Below are 20516 nucleotides of genomic sequence, written 5' to 3'. Positions count from 1 at the left end.
TATTATTATAACATTTGTAATGATTATTATTATCATTAGTAGTAGTAGTAATAGTAATAGTAGTATGTCATCGTTGTTATTGTAAACCATTCAGAAAAAAAAATCTAATTTAAAATCCTGAAGATAAATGAACACAGAGTCTATGGAGATGGCACCAGAGTAGTAGTAGTAGTAGTAGTAGTAGTAGTAGTAGTAGTAGTAGTAGCAGTGTAGTAGTAGTAGTAATAGTAGTAGTAGTAGTAGTATGTCATCGTTGTTATTGTAAACCATTCAGAAATAAAAACCTAATTTAAAATCCTGAAGATAAATGAACACAGAGACTCAGGAGATCTCCTCCGAAGGTCAGAGAATCAGAGATATCGAGCTATCCGGAGTTAATCTAAATAATGCATCTGGACGATACTTGTACGAGACATGTTTAATACATAGTGGCACTTTCAACGATGGGAATGAATTGCAGTGAAGGAATCGTAATTTGATACGATTGGAAGTGAGGTAATCGTAATTCATTGCAATTAAAAGTGAGGGAATCGTAATTCATTGCAATTAGAAGTGAAGGGATTCGATTGCAAGTGAAGGAATTGTAATTCATTGCGATTAGAAGTGAGGGAATCCTAATTCATTGCAATTAGAAGTTAGGGAATCATAATCCATTGCGATTGGAAGTGAGCGAATCGTAATTCATTGCGATTGGAAGTGGGGGAATCGTAATCCATTGCAATTCAAAGTGAGGGGATCGTAATTCATTTTAATTGGGTAACTCATTGTAATTGGAAGCGAGGGAATCGTAATCCATTGCAATTCGAAGTGAGGAAATCGTAACTCATTGTAATTGGAAGCGAGGGAATCGTAATCCATTGCAATTCGAAGTGAGGAAATCGTAATTCATTGTAATTGGAAGCGAGATAATCGTAATCCATTGCAATTCAAAGTGAGGAAATCGTAATTCATTTTAATTGGGTAACTCATTGTAATTGGAAGCGAGGGAATCGTAATCCATTGCAATTCGAAGTGAGGAAATCGTAACTCATTGTAATTGGAAGCGAGGGAATCGTAATCCATTGCAATTCGAAGTGAGGAAATCGTAATTCATTGTGATTGGAAGCGAGATAATAGTAATCCATTGCAATTCAAAGTGAGGAAATCGTAATTCATTTTAATTGGGTAACTCATTGTAATTGGAAGCGAGGGAATCGTAATCCATTGCAATTCAAAGTGAGGGAATCGTAACTCATTGTAATTGGAAGCGAGGGAATCGTAATCCATTGCAATTCGAAGTGAGGAAATCGTAATTCATTGTAATTGGAAGCGAGATAATCGTAATCCATTGCAATTCAAAGTGAGGAAATCGTAATTCATTTTAATTGGGTAACTCATTGTAATTGGAAGCGAGGGAATCGTAATCCATTGCAATTCGAAGTGAGGGAATCGTAACTCATTGTAATTGGAAGCGAGAGAATCGTAATCCATTGCAATTCGAAGTGAGGAAATCGTAATTCATTGTAATTGGATGCGAGATAATCGTAATCCATTGCAATTCAAAGTGAGGATATCGTAATTCATTTTAATTGGGTAACTCATTGTAATTGGAAGCGAGGGAATCGTAATCCATTGCAATTCGAAGTGAGGGAATCGTAACTCATTGTAATTGGAAGCGAGGGAATCGTAATCCATTGCAATTCAAAGTGAGGAAATCGTAACTCATTGTAATTGGAAGCGAGGGAATCGTAATCCATTGCAATTCGAAGTGAGGAAATCGTAATTCATTGTAATTGGAAGCGAGATAATCGTAATCCATTGCAATTCAAAGTGAGGAAATCGTAATTCATTTTAATTGGGTAACTCATTGTAATTGGAAGCGAGGGAATCGTAATCCATTGCAATTCGAAGTGAGGGAATCGTAACTCATTGTAATTGGAAGCGAGGGAATCGTAATCCATTGCAATTCGAAGTGAGGGAATCGTAACTCATTGTAATTGGAAGCGAGGGAATTGTAATCCATTGCAATTCGAAGTGAGGAAATCGTAACTCATTGTAATTGGAAGCGAGGGAATCGTAATCCATTGCAATTCGAAGTGAGGAAATCGTAATTCATTGTAATTGGAAGCGAGATAATCGTAATCCATTGCAATTCAAAGTGAGGAAATCGTAATTCATTTTAATTGGGTAACTCATTGTAATTGGAAGCGATGGAATCGTAATCCATTGCAATTCGAAGTGAGGGAATCGTAACTCATTGTAATTGGAAGCGAGGGAATCGTAATCCATTGCAATTCAAAGCGAGGAAATCGTAATTCATTGTAATTGGAAGCGAGGGAATCGTAATCCATTGCAATTCGAAGTGAGGAAATCGTAACTCATTGTAATTGGAAGCGAGGGAATCGTAATCCATTGCATTTCAAAGTGAGGAAATCGTAATTCATTTTAATTGGGTAACTCATTGTAATTGGAAGCGAGGGAATCGTAATCCATTGCATTTCAAAGTGAGGAAATCGTAATTCATTTTAATTGGGTAACTCATTGTAATTGAAAGTGAGGGAATCGTAATCCATTGCAATTCGAAGTGAGGAAATCGTAATTCATTGTAATTGGAAGCGAGGGAATTGTAATCCATTGCAATTCGAAGTGAGGAAATCGTAACTCATTGTAATTGGAAGCGAGGGAATCGTAATCCATTGCAATTCGAAGTGAGGAAATCGTAATTCATTGTAATTGGAAGCGAGATAATCGTAATCCATTGCAATTCAAAGTGAGGAAATCGTAATTCATTTTAATTGGGTAACTCATTGTAATTGGAAGCGAGGGAATCATAATACATTGCAATTCGAAGTGAGGGAATCGTAACTCATTGTAATTGGAAGCGAGGGAATCGTAATCCATTGCAATTCGAAGTGAGGGAATCGTAACTCATTGTAATTGGAAGCGAGGGAATCGTAATCCATTGCAATTCGAATTGAGGGAATCGTAATTCATTGTAATTGGAAGCAAGGGAATCGTAATCCATTGCAATTCAAAGTGAGGGAATCGTAATTCATTGTAATTGGGTAACTCATTGTAATTGAAAGTGAGGGAATCGTAATCCATTGCAATTAGAAGTGAGGGAATCGTAACTCATTGTAATTGGAAGCGAGGGAATCGTAATCCATTGCAATTCAAAGTGAGGAAATCGTAATTCATTGTAATTGGAAGCGAGGGAATCGTAATCCATTGCAATTCGAAGTGAGGAAATCGTAACTCATTGTAATTGGAAGCGAGGGAATCGTAATCCATTGCATTTCAAAGTGAGGAAATCGTAATTCATTTTAATTGGGTAACTCATTGTAATTGGAAGCGAGGGAATCGTAATCCATTGCAATTCAAAGTGAGGGAATCGTAACTCATTGTAATTGGAAGCGAGGGAATCGTAATCCATTGCAATTCGAAGTGAGGAAATCGTAATTCATTGTAATTGGAAGCGAGATAATCGTAATCCATTGCAATTCAAAGTGAGGAAATCGTAATTCATTTTAATTGGGTAACTCATTGTAATTGGAAGCGAGGGAATCGTAATACATTGCAATTCGAAGTGAGGGAATCGTAACTCATTGTAATTGGAAGCGAGGGAATCGTAATCCATTGCAATTCGAAGTGAGGAAATCGTAATTCATTGTAATTGGAAGCGAGATAAACGTAATCCATTGCAATTCAAAGTGAGGAAATCGTAATTCATTTTAATTGGGTAACTCATTGTAATTGGAAGCGAGGGAATCGTAATCCATTGCAATTCGAAGTGAGGGAATCGTAACTCATTGTAATTGGAAGCGAGGGAATCGTAATCCATTGCAATTCGAATTGAGGGAATCGTAATTCATTGTAATTGGAAGAGAGGGAATCGTAATCCGTTGCAATTCGAAGTGAGGAAATCGTAACTCATTGTAATTGGAAGCGAGGGAATCGTAATCCATTGCAATTCGAAGTGAGGAAATCGTAATTCATTGTAATTGGAAGCGAGATAATCGTAATCCATTGCAATTCAAAGTGAGGAAATCGTAATTCATTTTAATTGGGTAACTCATTGTAATTGGAAGCGATGGAATCGTAATCCATTGCAATTCGAAGTGAGGGAATCGTAACTCATTATAATTGGAAGCGAGGGAATCGTAATCCATTGCAATTCGAAGTGAGGAAATCGTAACTCATTGTAATTGGAAGCGAGGGAATCATAATCCATTGCAATTCGAAGTGAGGAAATCGTAATTCATTGTAATTGGAAGCGAGATAATCGTAATCCATTGCAATTCAAAGTGAGGAAATCGTAATTCATTTTAATTGGGTAACTCATTGTAATTGGAAGCGAGGGAATCGTAATCCATTGCAATTCGAAGTGAGGGAATCGTAACTCATTGTAATTGGAAGCGAGGGAATCGTAATCCATTGCAATTCGAAGTGAGGAAATCGTAATTCATTGTAATTGGAAGCGAGGGAATCGTAATCCATTGCAATTCGAAGTGAGGAAATCGTAACTCATTGTAATTGGAAGCGAGATAATCGTAATCCATTGCAATTCAAAGTGAGGAAATCATAATTCATTTTAATTGGGTAACTCATTGTAATTGGAAGCGAGGGAATCGTAATCCATTGCAATTTGAAGTGAGGGAATCGTAACTCATTGTAATTGGAAGCGAGGGAATCGTAATCCATTGCAATTCGAAGTGAGGAAATCGTAATTCATTGTAATTGGAAGCGAGATAATCGTAATCCATTGCAATTCAAAGTGAGGAAATCGTAATTTATTTTAATTGGGTAACTCATTGTAATTGGAAGGAAGAGAATCGTAATCCATTGCAATTCGAAGTGAGGGAATCGTAACTCATTGTAATTGGAAGCGAGGGAATCGTAATCCATTGCAATTCGAATTGAGGGAATCATAATTCATTGTAATTGGAAGCGAGGGAATCGTAATCCATTGCAATTCAAAGTGAGGGAATCGTAATTCATTGTAATTGGGTAACTCATTGTAATTGGAAGTGAGGGAATCGTAATCCATTGCAATTAGAAGTGAGGGAATCGTAACTCATTGTAATTGGAAGCGAGGGAATCGTAATCCAATGCAATTCGAAGTGAGGGAATCGTAATTCATTGTAATTGGAAGCGAGGGAATCGTAATCCATTGCAATTCGAAGTGAGGGAATCGTAATTCATTGTAATTGGAAGCGAGGGAATCGTAATCCATTGCAATTCGAAGTGAGGGAATCGTAATTCAGTGTAATTGGAAGCGAGGGAATCGTAATTCATTGCATTTAGAAGTGAGGAAATCGTAATTCATTACGATTGGAAGTGAGGGAATCGTAATTCATTGCAATTAAAAGTGAGGGAATCACAATTCATTGCAATTAGAAGTGAGGAAATCGTAATTCATTACGATTGGAAGTGAGGGAATCGTAATTCATTGCAATTAAAAGTGAGGGAATCACAATTCATTGCAATTAGAAGTGAGGAAATCGTAATTCATTACGATTGGAAGTGAGGGAATCGTAATTCATTGCAATTAAAAGTGAGGGAATCACAATTCATTGCAATTCGAATTGAGGAAATCGTAATTTATTACGATTGGAAGCGAGGGAATCTGAATTCATTGCGATTGGAAGCGAGAGAATCGTAATTCATTGCGATTGGAAGTGAAGGAATCGTAATTCATTGCTATTAGAAGTTAGGGAATTATAATTTAGTGGGATTGGAAATGAGGGAATCGTAACTAATTGTGATTTGGAGGTGAGGGAATCGTAATTCATTGCAATTAGAAGTGAGGGAATTGTAATTTATTACAATTGGAAGTGAGGGAATCATAATTTAGGGGGATTGGAGGTGAGAGAATCGTAATTAATTGCGATAGGAATTTCTTTATAGTTTTCAAGTTACGGAGAGAGAGAGAGAGAGAGAGAGAGAGAGAGAGAGAGAGAGAGAGAGAGAGAGAGAGAGAGAATGTTTCACAATCATTTTGAATATTAATCAAATCTGATTATAAGAATAAGAATAACACTGAGAGAGAGAGAGAAAGAGAGAGAGAGAGAGAGAGAGAGAGAGAGAGAGAGAGAGAGAGAGAGAGAGAGGAGGTTCACAATCATTTTGAATATTAATCACAATCTGATTGTGTGAATAAGGATAACACTGAGAGAGAGTAATAATAATAATAATAATAATAATAATAATAATAATAATAATAATAATAATAATACATACATACATATACCAAAGGCACTTCCCCCAATTTTGGGGGGTAGCCGACAACAACAAGAAACAAAACAAAAAGGGGACCTCTACTCTCTACGTTCCTCCAGCCTAACCAGGGACTCAGCCGAGTTCAGCTGGTACTGCTAGGGTGCCACAGCCCAACCTCCCACATTTCCACCAGAGATGAAGCTTCATACTGCTGAGTCCCCTACTGCTGCTACCTCCACGGTCATCTAAGGCACCGGAGGAAGCAGCAGGGCCTACCGGAACTGCGTCACAATCGCTCGCCATTCATTCCTATTTCTAGCACGCTCTCTTGCCTCTCTCACATCTATCCTCCTATCACCCAGAGCTTTCTTCACACCATCCATCCACCCAAACCTTGGCCTTCCTCTTGTACTTCTCCCATCAACTCTTGCATTCATCACCTTCTTTAGCAGACAGCCATTTTCCATTCTCTCAACATGGCCAAACCACCTCAACACATTCATATCCACTCTAGCCGCTAACTCATTTCTTACACCCGTTCTCACCCTCACCACTTTGTTCCCAACCCTATCTACTCGAGATACACCAGCCATACTCCTCAGACACTTCATCTCAAACACATTCAATTTCTGTCTCTCCATCACTTTCATTCCCCACAACTCCGATCCATACATCACAGTTGGTACAATCACTTTCTCATATAGAACTCTCTTTACATTCATGCCCAATCCTCTATTTTTTACTACTCCCTTAACTGCCCCCAACACTTTGCAACCTTCATTCACTCTCTGACGTACATCTGCTTCCACTCCACCATTTGCTGCAACAACAGACCCCAAGTACTTAAACTGATCCCCCTCCTCAAGTAACTCTCCATTCAACATGACATTCAACCTTGCACCACCTTCCCTTCTCGTACATCTCATAACCTTACTCTTACCCACATTAACTCTCAACTTCCTTCTCTCACACACCCTTCCAAATTCTGTCACTAGTCGGTCAAGCTTCTCTTCTGTGTCTGCTACCAGTACAGTATCATCCGCAAACAACAACTGATTTACCTCCCATTCATGATCATTCTCGCCTACCAGTTTTAATCCTCGTCCAAGCACTCTAGCATTCACCTCTCTCACCACTCCATCAACATACAAGTTAAACAACCACGGCGACATCACACATCCCTGTCTCAGCCCCACTCTCACCGGAAACCAATCGCTCACCTCATTTCCTATTCTAACACATGCTTTACTACCTGTGTAGAAACTTTTCACTGCTTGCAACAACCTTCCACCAACTCCATATAACCTCATCACATTCCACATTGCTTCCCTATCAACTCTATCATATGCTTTCTCCAGATCCATAAACGCAACATACACCTCCTTACCTTTTGCTAAATATTTCTCGCATATCTGCCTAACTGTAAAAATCTGATTCATACAACCCCTACCTCTTCTAAAACCACCCTGTACTTCCAAGATTGCATTCTCTGTTTTATCCTTAATCCTATTAATCAGTATTCTACCATACACTTTTCCAACTACACTCAACAAACTAATACCTCTTGAATTACAACACTCATGCACATCTCCCTTACCCTTATATAGTGGTACAATACATGCACAGACCCAATCTACTGGTACCATTGACAACACAAAACACACATTAAACAGTCTCACCAACCATTCAAGTACAGTCACACCCCCTTCCTTCAACATCTCAGCTTTCACACCATCCATACCCGATGCTTTTCCTACTCTCGTTTCATCTAGTGCTCTCCTCACTTCCTCTATTGTAATCTCTCTCTCATTCTCATCTCCCATCACTGGCACCTCAACATCTGGAACCGCAATTATATCTGCCTCCCTATCATCCTCAACATTCAGCAAACTTTCAAAATATTCCGCCCACCTTTTCCTTGCCTCCTCTCCTTTTAACAACCTTCCATTTCCATCTTTCACTGTCTCTTCAATTCTTGCGCCGGCCTTCCTTACTCTCTTCACTTCTTTCCAAAACTTCTTCTTATTCTCTTCATATGACTGACCCAGTCCCTGACCCCACCTCAGGTCAGCTGCCCTCTTTGCCTCACGTACCTTGCGCTTTACTTCCACCTTTTGCTCTCTATATTTTTCATACTTCTCTATACTATTACTCTGCAGCCATTCTTCAAAAGCCCTCTTTTTCTCTTCCACTTTTACCTTCACTCCTTCATTCCACCATTCACTGCCCTTCCTCATGCTGCCTCCAACAACCTTCTTGCCACATACATCACTTGCAATCCCAACAAAATTTTCTTTTGCTAACTTCCACTCCTCCTCTAAATTACCAGTTTCTCTTACTCTCACCTCGTCATATGCCATTTTCAACCTTTCCTGATATTTACTTTTTACCCCCGGTTTTATTAGCTCTTCAACCCTCACTAGCTCCCTTTTACATCCACCTACTCTATTCCCCCACTCTTTTGCTACAACTAATTTTCCTTCCACCAAAAAATGATCAGACATACCGTTAGCCATACCCCTAAACACGTGCACGTCTTTCAATCTTCCAAACATTCTTTTAGTTATCAACACATAATCCATTAATGCCCTTTCTACTACTCTTCCATTTGCCACTCTTACCCATGTATACTTATTTTTATCTTTCTTTTTAAAAAAGCTAGCACTTATTACCATCTCTTGTTCAACACACATATCTACCAGTCTCTCACCACTCTCATTTTCACCTGGTACGCCATATTTCCCAATGACACCTTCTACCTCTCCAGCACCCACTCTAGCATTTAAGTCACCCATAACAACTACATAATTCCTTCTACCCAGTCCTTCTACACACCTAGTTAATTCATTCCAGAACTCATTCCGCTCTTCTTCACTTTTCTCACTACCTGGCCCATACGCACTGACAAACGCCCAACATTCCCTACCCAACCTAACCCTTACCCACATTAACCTAGATAATAATAATAATAATAATAATAATAATAATAATAATGATGATAATAATAATAATAATGATAATAATAATAATAATAATAATAATAAGCTTTATTCCAATATTTACATTGGCTATTACAATAACTACAAATTACATTGTAGTTTACATTTAAAATTTAGATATTTACATATGCCTTCATAAAAATTTACATCATTATAAAACATAAAAATATAGATTTACTTTATACAAGTTTAAGAACAATAAAGAATTTGTGACATATATAGGTATATCATAAAAGTATTTAAAACATTGAAAATTTTGCATATAAAATATGAATTTTTTATAATAGTACTTGAGGCTTAATAAAATTCTTACATTGATAAAATATTTGCTATAGAAGTTACATATCTCTCTATAATATTAAAATTATCTTTAGCATGATTATAACATCTCGATTTCAAAATTGCTTATGAAATACAGGTACTTATAAAACTAGAGTTATGAACATTTATCTTAAAATAGAATCTAAAATACATAAATAGTCTGCTAAAATAGAGTAAAAAAAGTAAAAGAGCTCAATTAAAATATATATAAAGTTTTACTATAAAAATTATTTGGACAATAGATACTTTTTCAAATTCAGTTTAAAAGAGTTAATATTTTTTTTTTATCTTTTATTATGAAAATACAATTACATTTTCTTAACATACATTTTTTCCTTTTATAAAGAAATATTCCTTAACAAATTATATTTTACATTTTTATATATACATTATAACATCTATTATATGGTAAGATTACATTTTTATTTTATCATTTTTCTAAATATGTTTTCAAGTTAGAAACATACTGATTTGTGAAAATATTTTTAACACGATTCTTAAATCCAATAATATTTACATTAAATGTATTTAACAGTCTATTCTTTATACACTTAATAATTTGCTGTTCAGCACTTATTCCCAATTGTCTTGCCATCCAGATACTTGAAATAAAATCTGCTATTATTACCATTGCTGTATTTTCATCTCTGTTTGAATTTGCTTCAAAATCTAGTTTTATAATCCTTAACCTGTTATTAGTTTTCAATTTACAACATTTTCTAAGCAATTCGAATACCCAGGACAACAAATTCTTAACCAAAGGACAGAAATATACCAAATGCATGTTAGTTTCTATGTATCCACAACCGCATTCCTTAACATCTTTTATTTTCATCATAACTAGCCTATCATTTGTACTTAAAATTTCATGAACATACTTAAACAAAATTTCTCTACTTTTATTTTCTATATACTTATTATTTACATGTTCCCAAATTAGTTTCCAGTTGAATAGTGGATACAATTTTTCAATATTTGGAACATATTCACTGTTTTTCATTAAATGTTCATATACCACTTTCGTACTTATCTGGGGATAAGAGGTCATCTTAATAACACTTCGTAATATATTTATCATACTTTCATAAAAACTTGGTGTAAAAATAGTGCAATCCTGATATTGGCATTCATTTTCTATAAGGTAGGTTGCTCTGACTTTACAATAATAAATAATTATTTGGTAACCAAAACTACGATCTTTTAAACATTTTAGAAATGTACTAAACATGATTGACCTTGCTTTACACTGGATGTCAATAATTCCACAGCCACCTCTTAATATTGACAAAAACATAGTTTTCCTTGCAACAGGTTCACAGTTGCTGCTCCACAAATATTTGAAAATACTTTTCTGAATTCGTTTTACATAATCTACTGGAGCTGGGTATACATGTACCGTATACCACAATTTTGCAAGAATTTTACAATTTACAATTATTGCTCTCTGAAACATTGTTAATTTTCGGCTATGATAGATCCCAATGATTTTATTTATGTTACTTTCTAATATATTCCAGTTCAAATCTAGACTCTGTTGATAATCGTTGCTATGATATATGCCTAAAATTTTACAACAACTTTTCAATACTTTTAAACCATAATCTATCCATGCTACCCTCTCTTTCCAGTTACAAAGACCAAAAATGGAAGTTTTACCTCTATTGAGAACTGCACCTGAAGCGTTCTCATACTCTCTGATAACATTGAAACATTCCTTTAGTGCCATATCACAAGTAATAATTATAACAGAGTCGTCTGCATAACCTAGCAATAATACATGCAAATCATTTGGCAATTGTAAACCATAATTAAACAACCTCTTCTTAATCATTCTGTAAAATACTTCCTGATAAATGATAAACAACATCATAGATAATGGACAACCTTGCCTTACAGATTTATTGACAGGAAAAGGGTCAGAGATATGACCATTTATACATAATACACTTTCAGCACCTGAATATAACATTTTAATCCAATTAACAACATCATTATCAAACCCAAAGCTTTGCAGTATTCTAAATAGAAAATTATGATCAACACGATCAAATGCCTTTGACCAATCCAAGTTCATCAAGGCTGCATTAGTGTTACTTTCATTTAGATAAAATATTAAATCTCTAATAAAAAAGTTCAAATTGTTGATTGATCTATTTTCAACACAACAAAATTGTTCCTGTGATATTATCAAATGTAACACCTTTTTAATCCGTCTTGATATAATTCTTGTTATTATCTTAAAATCAACATTTAACATTGTCAAGGGTCTCCAGTTATTAATTATATCTAAATCCCCTTCTTTAGGTATAATGGATATAACCCCATTGTTCATCTTTGAAACATTCTTGTTCCGGAACACAAACTTTATCATTTCAATAAAATCCCCTTTAACAATATTCCAACATTTCTTATAAAACTCAACCGGCAATCCATCTATCCCCGGGCTTTTGCCATTTTTCATGCCCCGAATGGCGTCTAACACTTCTGTTTCACTTACAGTTTTTGTTAATATTGTATTATGTTCATCTCCTATAACTTTCTCTATAATATTCAAGAATTCATTTTGCCTATCCATATCACATTCTTCTTTCCTGAATAAATTCTCAAAATGTTCTCTCACATAATCCATGATGGCTTTTGGGCTTGTTATTTCACTCCCATCATCTCTCTTTATCTTACTTAAAAAACCTCTTGCCCCTTTCTCTCTTCCAAGTAGATATGCCGATACCTGCTCCCCTTTCAAATGGTTTTCAACTTTAGCCCTTACCTTTATACCTTCACATATTTCATTTTGAATATCATTTATTCTTGATTTTAACTGATTAGCAATATCAAGATTACCAGGCTCTACACTAGATTTCCCCATTTCTTGCATCAAGTTATAATTTAGCAGATTTAACAGACCGAATTTTTGCTTATTTACTTGTTTTGAGCATTTCATGAAGAAATTCTTAAGTTCATTTTTTGCAAATTCCCACCACAAAATTATATTGTCAAAATTATATTTCTTTCTTCGAATAAATTCCCAGCATATAATAAAATTATCTGTGGCGATATCATTTTCAAGTATACTACAGTTCAATTTCCAGTATCCCTTCCCTATTTTTACAATATTTGCTAATCTTAAAGATAATTTAACAGCACAGTGATCTGACCAACTCAAAGGAACTGTATGAATGTTAGAGATATTATTTTGGAAGTCTTTGACATAAAATCTATCCAGTCTAGAACCATAATTCTCTCTCAGAAAAGTATATTCAGTTTGGTGATTTATGATAAACCAAGCATCCTTCAATTTTAAACTATTTTTTAGGTCCAGAAGCGATTTTGACAGAAGATCATTATCAGGATTTGAGCAATCTCTCATGCTTGTAATGCTATTCCAATCTCCGCCCATTATTATATTGCTAATATTGTTTCTTAAGAAATATAAAATATCATTGCCAAACAATTTTTCTCTTTCTCGTTTTTTATCACTGCCTGAGGGTGCATATACATTCAAAAGTTGAATTCGATCATTTGAAACTCTACATACCGCACTTAAAATAAAACCATTTACATCAATTTCTGAATTTAAAATTTCCACATTGGATGTATTATTAACAAGTATAGCTAAACCTCCTTTAAGATTTTGAGAATAATTTATGAGGATCTGACAATACTTTTCTAGGTATTCAAATTTACTTCTATCTTTAATATTGTGCTCTTGAATAAAAATGATATCAAGTTTATACAAAAACATGAAATTAATTAACTTCATCTGCTTATTTACATTATTCAATCCATTTACATTTATTGTGGCAACATTTAACATGTATGTATTGAATGTCAAGGTGTTGAAGGGGAAAAGGTGAACCTAGAAACAAAAAACTTAACAATGCTTTGGTTTCTTAGAACGATTTCTATACATGTTGTCCGAGGAATCACTTTCATCCGAAACATCAACATTTTTCGTGTCCATTGCCTTATCCTTTTTAAGAGTTATTCGTAATTCATTGCCAACACCCTGTTTAGTATGCCAAGTCCCACTTTCCTTATCAACATTGGGTAGAACCGGAGTTTCATCTAATTCCAAATCTGCGATTTCTCTTTCCTCGCTTACAATCACACATTCCTCGGTAGTATTTTGACACTTATTAACATTTGTATATTCCTCCTCATTGTCTCGCTCATTTATATTATCTACAACATTTCCTAGATTTATTGCATTTTCTTTAACGTCTTCATCTATTGCATGGTGAACCATTGCTTCCACTAATGTAGTTTTCATTTCACATGTTCCAATCTCCTGTGATTTAATAGTTCCTTCACACTGATAATACTCTTCTGTGTCATCGTCGCAGTCGTCATTAACAGGCTTTTCGTTCTTCTCGTTTGGTATTCCCTTCCTTTCTTCTACAACTGGAAGAGCGGATTGGGGATTTTCGACTTGTTCCCCTTCATCTCCAATTTCTACTACAATATCTTCATGTTCCTGGATCTTTTTTCCTTCTCTTCCTGATAAGTCCTTTCCGGTCTTTCTCTTATTTTGGTTGATTTCTGGGAATTCTTCTTCACTTAACATGGGTCTACTCATTTCATACTCACAATCCTTTATCATGTGTCCTTCTGCTCCGCATCTATAGCATGTACGTAGTTGTCCATTATAAATAAAGGACATAGCATAACCATGGGTTGTTATAGAAGAAGGGATATTTTCCTTTAACCGCATTGCAGCCGTCCGAACACCTGTTAATAATCCTTTAAAGGGGCCATATGAAAACCTGTTTTTTCTTACATTCTCAACTTTTCCATATCTTGACAAAACTAGAGTTAAAACATCATCTGGCATTTCGAATGGTGCATTCCTTATTGATACGTATGTTATGGATGAACTTAGATTCTTAACTTGAACGGTTCCACTCTTGTCTAAACTGAATTCCTTGTCTTCATATCTCTCCATCAGTTTCTTAAATACGCTAGGTACCACTTTTACTATTACTCTATTTCTACTCACTGACTGCACACCTATCACTTCATCCAGGGCGAGTCCCATGCTCTTAAAAAGAGCATCACTCACTATTTCCATAGTTGGATAAACTGTAAACTGTAATCCAAAGGAGTCCGTCCTCCTCAGCGGTGCCGAAAACGTCCCCATTTTCCTGACGTTTATTTTCCCCCAATAGATGGCGGTAGTGTCGCCAAACCCCGACCGGGATTCGGGATAGCCAGTTAGTTTCGACCGTGTTCACTTATAATAGGGCTATAAATAGTTCAATACACCGAAATAACACCAATAAACACAGTCACTATATTCAACCTCTATTCATGGGTTACTCACTACATTTTGAGGCGTAGCCTTCCTATAGAACACTGGAAAAACTACTCAAAACAGAGAGCGGTCCAAACGTCGTCTGAATACAAACACGACACTCTTCTTCCCAAAAGAGTTAATATTAGTTGATGCTTTTAGTTGGTTTGCCAGTTTGTTCCACACTGATGGACCCCGCACAACAAATGCTCTGCTTCCTAGATCAGTGTTGGTTCTTGAAACAAAAAGGTCATCATTAAATCTAGTTTGTCTGTTACGTCTATCTCCAACTCTTATTAGATTAAAAAGCCATGGTGGAATTAGATTATGTAAAATTTTAAAGATCATGACACATAGATCAAAATCAATCTTCTGTTTGATTGTCAGCCATTGCAAGTTATTTAAAATTGGAGTTACATGATCATACTTCTTGGCTTCCCCATCAATTACTTTAGCTGCAAAATTTTGAAGCCTCTGTATCCGCTGCAGCTGCTGCTTACTTGTCGAGCCCCAGATCTTTAAACAGTAGTCAAGAATGCTCACGGCAAGAGACCGAACAACCATTCCCAGCATTTCACTATCAAATCGGTCCTTAATTCTATTTAAGTATATTAAAGTACCGTTTACCTTCCTACAAACTTCATCTATATGACTGTCAAATAGCATATACTGGTCAAAATATACCCCAAGATTTTCTACTTTAATGCTTTTCTCAATTGCAAATCCATTGAAATTTATTTTTGTGTCTACAGGAATTTGGGATATGAACTGCCTAGAGCCAGTGAATATACATTTAGTTTTAGACTCATTAATATTTAATCCATTTATTTGAAAACAACATCTCGCCATTTTTAATATTCTTTCTGCTCTTACTATCAAGTTATATAGTTCATTTATAGTTCCAGTCATTAGAAGTTGACTGTCATCTGCGAATTGAACCAAGATGCAGTCTCGCACAGCAGTAGCCATATCATTTATATAAATAAGGAAAAGTATTGGCCCCAAGATAGATCCCTGTGGAACTCCGAATTCTACTGGTTTAGGGGAGGATATAACATCGCCTAATCTCACTGACTGGTAACGATTTTCTAGATAGCTTTTAAACCAGAGAGGGTAAATTTTTAATTGTGTACATTTATGAAGTAAAATATTGTGGCTAACGCTATCGAAAGCTTTAGAAAGATCCAATACAATAAGTAAAGATATCTTTTTGTCGTCGATATTTCTGTAAATAGCTTCAGTAATTTTCAATAACGCAGTTTCAGTAGAGAGTTGAGACCTAAATCCATGTTGAGTGTGAGACTGTAAATCATTTTCCTCGAGATATTTTATGAGTTAAATTGACACAATCTTTTCTAGAATTTTAGATATGATGGGCAAAAGTGATATTGGTCTGTAATTCTCTACATTATCTGCATCACCACTCTTAAAAAAAGGGCAGAACGTGGGACAACTTCCAATCACTTGGATAAAGGCAAGTCACTATAGATGTATTTACTATGACAGTTAAGTAAAACGCAATTATCGGTAAGGCGTCCCGAATGAAACGGAGGGATATCAAAGCACATCCATAGGCTCCCGTGTCATTAAGCTCCCCAACTATTAAAATAACTGTTTCGACATCAACTGGCTGGGGCCTAAAAAAGTCATTAAAATTTTCACTAACTATATTCGACTCATTTCTTAAAAGTTGTGAAGTATTGTTCCTATCTAGATTTTGCTGAGATTTTTCAAAGGCTGTCCTACCAACACTTGAGAAATACTGGTTGAACTATTCTACTTTTTCTTTCTTATCATTATAATCAGGTAAAAGGGCATTATTATTTTTGGGGATCATTTCCCGAACTATTTTCCATTTATTAGGCACATTGCCATTAGGGAGAGAGAGAGAGAGAGAGAGAGAGAGAGAGAGAGAGAGAGAGAGAGAGAGAGAGAGAGAGAGAGAGTTTCACAATCATTCTAAATATTGATCAAATCTGATTGTAAGAATAAGAATAACAGAGAGAGAGAGAGAGAGAGAGAGAGAGAGAGAGAGAGAGAGAGAGAGAGAGAGAGAGAGAGAGAGAGAGATAAATCACCCAATGAATTAGAGAAGTAATTATAACGTATAATTTATTACCTTAATATATATATTCCAGTCGAATCGTTCAGAGCCCCCTGAAATTAGTTTGATTTCTTATCTATAAATTAACCAGCTATTTAATACAATTACTATAAATTTAAAAGTCGAGATAAGGACATTTGTAATTAAAAATAACAGTTTCTACTGGAAATATCAATCGTTCAAAATCATTTGGTTCACAGTTTGGTAGATCTTGGAGGAATTTTTTTTTTCACAGTTTAAAAGTTTAAAGGCCACTCATGAATGGCAGGGGAAAGGGAAAATGACATTGCCCTAACAAGCAGGACAATACCCTGGAGACTGACCATATATAGCGAACACATGATCAGCGCCCAAACCATGTCCAACTTATGTTGTAGCTTAATAACTAGCGGAACCCGTGTAAATTACACGAAATGATATTTTCAATACTAATTATCTTGTTCCTAACCTATACATGTTTGAATAAAATGTGATAAGATTTGACTTGTATATTTATTTTAAAAAATGAGCAATACGTGAAACAATTTACAAAACTTCTTTATATACAATATTTCTAGTGAAGGTAGTTCCTCTTCTCTGACCATGAGTAGAATGATTCTGAGGACATATTTTCACTCTTACACTGTTCATAGGCCTTATCCATGAGTAAAGCAAGATTGTGGTAGGTAGATCCCAACCTTATCAAGGTCTGTCCTTGAGCTTTATTAATGGTCATTGAATATGATAGGCGGACGGGAAATTGAGTAATGTCTAGGAAGATTTGAAGCAATGGGTGATCAGAATTATGAGAAATCTTTAACAATAGGAATGGATTAGTCGTTAAACGAAAAGGCCCAAGATTAATTTCATAATCTAGGTTATGGAAATTGATAGAACTTAATTTTTTGTCTAATATTTAAAAAAAAAGTCAGGTGCTAAAGACAAAATTAGGAACACTATATAAGATGTGCTTTGGTTATGTAATCAAAGTCTAATGTGAATTTGTAAGAGTATACCATGAAATTATTTCTGTTTTCTTTAAAGCATGACACGAGTATACCATGAAATTATTTCCGTTCTCTTTAAAGCGTGACACACGCTATCGTATTAATATATATATATATAATAATAATAATAATAATAATAATAATAATAATGATATATACCACGGTTTTCCACTTTCTTGGGTTAGAGTTCTCTTGCTTGAGGGTACATTCAGGCACACTATAATATTTGTTTTTATTTTATTTCCTTTGTTCACTGGGCTATTTTCTCTGTTGGAGCCATTGGGCTTATACCATACTGCTTTTCAACTAGGGTTTAGCTTAGCTAATAATAATAATAATAATAATAATAATAATAATAATAATAATAATAATAATAATAATAATAATAATAATAAACAACTCGGAAAGACTAACCCATACGTCCAATCTCCGTGACACGAACTGACTAGTCCACTCATTAGTTACCATAAATAAGCTTCAACTCCCTCAAAATCAACTCTACTGAATATTACATATATTGAATGAAATTCTGAGAGGGCCAAGCACATCACTGGCAAACAATTGCACCTGTTAATTAATTATGTTTGTTAGGAGGTTGACGGATGCTACCCAGTTCCTTGTTGACGTATGCAAACAGCTTATTCACCTCGGCTGTTATCTTTGAACGCTTGCATGATTCGTAACATTCCCCCCTTACCCCTCCTTTTGGCATTCAGGAATACGCTGCCCACGCTCGGTGTCTGGAATTGGCTTTTGGATGGGGGTGAAGGTACCCACCACCCCATTCAGTGTGAGGGTCCCTCCAACCCCCGGCTGGCACCATTCAGACAGGAGATTTTGCTGTCATGAAAAAGGTGTTCGGTTTTCCAAGAGAACTTGTTGATTTAATATCTGAAACAGAGTAAAAATAATTCCGAAATTACATTATTTCATCTTTGGCTCTATAAGTTTCTTTCATTTGACGTTGAAATAAACTTTAATTGAAAAAAAAAAAACTTATTTAATTCTTTAAAATATAGTAAAAATAGTTCAGAAATTATATTGTTTCATCTTTGGCTCAATAAGTTTCTTTCATTTCATGATGAAATAAACTGTAAATTGATAAAACATGTTGATATAATTTTTTAAACAGTAAAAATAGTTCCAAAATTACATTTTTACAACTTTGGATCCATAAGTTTCTTTAATTTGACGTTGAAATAAACTGTGAATTGAAAACAGAAATATTTATTTAATTTATTAAAGAGTAAAAATTGTTCAGAAATTACATTGTTTCATCTTTGGCTCCTTAAGTTTCTTTCATTTGATGTTGAAATAAACTTTAATTGAAAAAAAACTTGTTGATTTAATTTTTTAAACAGTAAAAATAGTTCCAAAATTACATTGTTCCATCATTGGATCCATAAGCTTCTTTCAGTTGACGTTGAAATAAATTGTAAATTGAAAAAAAACTTATCGATTTCATTATTTAAACTAAAAATAAATTCAAAATTACATTGTTTCATCTTTGGCTCCATAAGTTTCTTTCATTTGATGTTGAAATAAACTGTATATTGATAAACCTTGTTGATTTAATTTTTAAAACAGAGTAAAAAATAGTTCAGAAATTACATTGTTTCATCTTTGGCTCCATAAGTTTCTTTCATTTGATGTTGAAATAATCTGTAAATTGAAATGAACAAAATTCTCAAGCAAATTTGTTCGTACGACATACATATTTTTCTTGCTTATATATAATTCCATCTACACAGATAAAAAAACCGCAATTTTAATCAGAAATTCTCCGTCAAAACATACTTCTCTCAGCCGTATTTCAATAAAATACAGGCGACCGTAATCTTTACCCTACTTTGTCATTATCTTTTATGGGGTGGTGGCAGTAATCTCACTACTTCACGTCAATATATCCGTATTTTTAAACGATAAATGCCTGGCTACATTTATTCCATGATACTTACCTTTTATAAGGCATTTTTCAACATTGTAGATAAACGTCGCCAGAAGAGTGAGAGGGCGAATACTTATCAAAACATGGAGATGGAGATGACGTCTACATTTAAGTCATAATCTTAAATCTATCATGTAGACAGGAATTCTTCCTCGCTAAAGGGGTTAACTACTGGAATGAAATTGCTCAGTGTCTATTTTCCTCTTGGTAAGGGTAGAAGAGACTCTTTAGCTATGGTAAGCAGCTCTTCTAGGAGAAGGACACTCCAAAATCAAACCATTGTTCTCTGGTCTTGGATAGTGCCATAGTCTCTGTACCATGGCCTTTCACTGTGTTGGGGGTAGAGATCACTTACTTGAGGGTACACATTCGGGCACACTATTCGATCATATTTCTCTTCCTCTTGTTTTTTTCCAAGTTTTTATAGTTTATATATGATATATTAATTTTAATACTGTTACCGTGCTTAAATATAAATTAATTGTTAATTACTTTTCTTGTAGTTTCCTTATTTCCTTTCCTCACTGGGCTATTTTCCCTGTTACAGCCCTTGGGCTTATAGCATTCCGCTTTTCCAACTTGGGCTGTAGCTTAGAAAGTACTATTACTACTACTACTACTACTACTACTACTACTACTACTACTACTAATAATAATAATAATAATAATA

At 34.9% G+C, this 20516-nt stretch overlaps 1 protein-coding gene across 1 annotated transcript; it reads right to left on the bottom strand.

The window, feature by feature from the left end:
* Positions 1-14883: 14883 nt before the first annotated feature.
* Positions 14884-15777, bottom strand: LOC137632350 (uncharacterized). Its single transcript, XM_068364287.1, has one exon. It carries the CDS (start codon positions 15775-15777, stop codon positions 14884-14886), a length of 894 nt encoding a protein of 297 aa, XP_068220388.1.
* Between the last annotated feature and the right edge of the window lie 4739 nt (positions 15778-20516).

Source organism: Palaemon carinicauda, chromosome 3, assembly GCF_036898095.1.
Source record: "Palaemon carinicauda isolate YSFRI2023 chromosome 3, ASM3689809v2, whole genome shotgun sequence".
NCBI classification, from domain to species: Eukaryota; Metazoa; Arthropoda; class Malacostraca; order Decapoda; family Palaemonidae; genus Palaemon; species Palaemon carinicauda.
Note: the sequence above shows the minus strand (reverse complement) of the source record. Positions and strands in the feature narration are given on the sequence as shown.

Coding starts and splice junctions, on each gene's coding strand:
- LOC137632350 (XM_068364287.1), bottom strand. CDS start 15,777: ATGGCTACTGCTGTGCGAGACTGCATCTTGGTTCAATTCGCAGATGAC.